Source organism: Anopheles cruzii, unplaced genomic scaffold, assembly GCF_943734635.1.
Source record: "Anopheles cruzii unplaced genomic scaffold, idAnoCruzAS_RS32_06 scaffold04607_ctg1, whole genome shotgun sequence".
Classification (NCBI taxonomy): Eukaryota; Metazoa; Arthropoda; class Insecta; order Diptera; family Culicidae; genus Anopheles; species Anopheles cruzii.
In genome coordinates, this window is record NW_026458192.1 from 1 (window position 1) to 1,298 (window position 1,298).

Consider the following 1,298-nt stretch of genomic DNA (forward strand, 5'->3'; position numbering starts at 1 on the left):
TAGAGTCCCTCCGGCGTTCCTTCCTTCTTCCGGTAGAGCACACTTTCCTTCGATTTTTTGAAGTCCTCGTTGGTGACTTTCATTCGACGCTCCCGAAGTGCCATCAATCCCGCCTCCGTGCAGATGGCTTTAATGTCCGCTCCGGACAGATCGTCCTTCGCCATGATCAGCTCGGAAAGATTCACGTCCGTGGCCAGGGTCATGCGGGCGGTGTGGATGTTGAAGATGCGTCGTTTCGTCTTTTCATCGGGCAATGGGAACTCGATTTTACGGTCAATTCGACCCGGGCGGATGAGGGCGGGATCGAGGGTTTCGATACGGTTCGTGGCCATGATCACCTTCACATCGCCCCTCGAATCAAATCCGTCCAGTTGGTTCAGTAGCTCCAACATGGTTCGCTGGATTTCACGTTCTCCACCCGAGTTCGAATCGTATCGCTTCGTTCCGACGGCATCAATCTCGTCGATAAACACAATCGAAGGGGCATGTTCCTCGGCCACGCGGAACAACTCACGGACGAGTTTGGGACCGTCGCCGAGGTACTTTTGAATCAGCTCCGAGCCCACCACTCGCAAGAACGTGGCGGACGTTTGGTTGGCCACCGCCTTTGCCAGTAGCGTCTTGCCCGTTCCGGGTGGACCGTACAGGATCACACCCTTCGGCGGCTTGATGCCCATCTCCTCGTAGTACTCCGGATGCGTAAGCGGTAGCTCGACAGACTCTTTAATCTCCTGGATCTGTGTGTCCAGCCCACCGATGTCGGCGTACGTTTCCTGCGGGGCTTTTTCCAGCTTCATCACCGTCACCATGGGATCGGTATCATCCCCGAGGACACCGACCACAGCGTGCACCTTATGGTTGAGCAGCACCGAACAGCCCGGTTCCAGCTGGTCTTTGTCGACGAACGACAAGATGCTGACGTAGTGCTCGCTGCCGACGGACGTGGAAACGATCGCGTGATTATCGTCGATGATCTCTTCCAGTGTCCCGACCGACATCGGCGTTCCGCGCAGATCATCCACTTTGGAGCGCTCCTCTTCGATCTTTTCCTCTTGTGGCTTCAGTCTTTCTTGGTTGCGAATGAATTCCTCCTCCATCAGCAGATAGTCCTTGATGCGCTCCAGTTTCAACAGCTTCAACCGACATCGGGTGTGTGGCGTGACCAGTGGCAACTTTAGGGCCGCATCTGGCCCCTTCGCCTTGCGCTTCTTTTTACCGACCCGTGTAGGAATTGGTGGTTCGTACTTTTTCTTCTTATCTTTATCATCCTTTTTATCACCTCCACTTCCGCCCGACTG

The 1,298-nt window shown here is 55.1% G+C and overlaps 1 protein-coding gene across 1 annotated transcript; it reads right to left on the reverse strand.

Moving 5' to 3' along the window:
- Positions 1-4: 4 nt before the first annotated feature.
- Positions 5-1,295, reverse strand: LOC128277209 (26S proteasome regulatory subunit 4; the record flags this gene model as incomplete). Its single annotated transcript, XM_053015650.1, has 1 exon — positions 5-1,295. A coding segment is annotated over one exon (1,291 nt), but the record flags the coding sequence as incomplete, so codon positions are not given.
- Between the last annotated feature and the right edge of the window lie 3 nt (positions 1,296-1,298).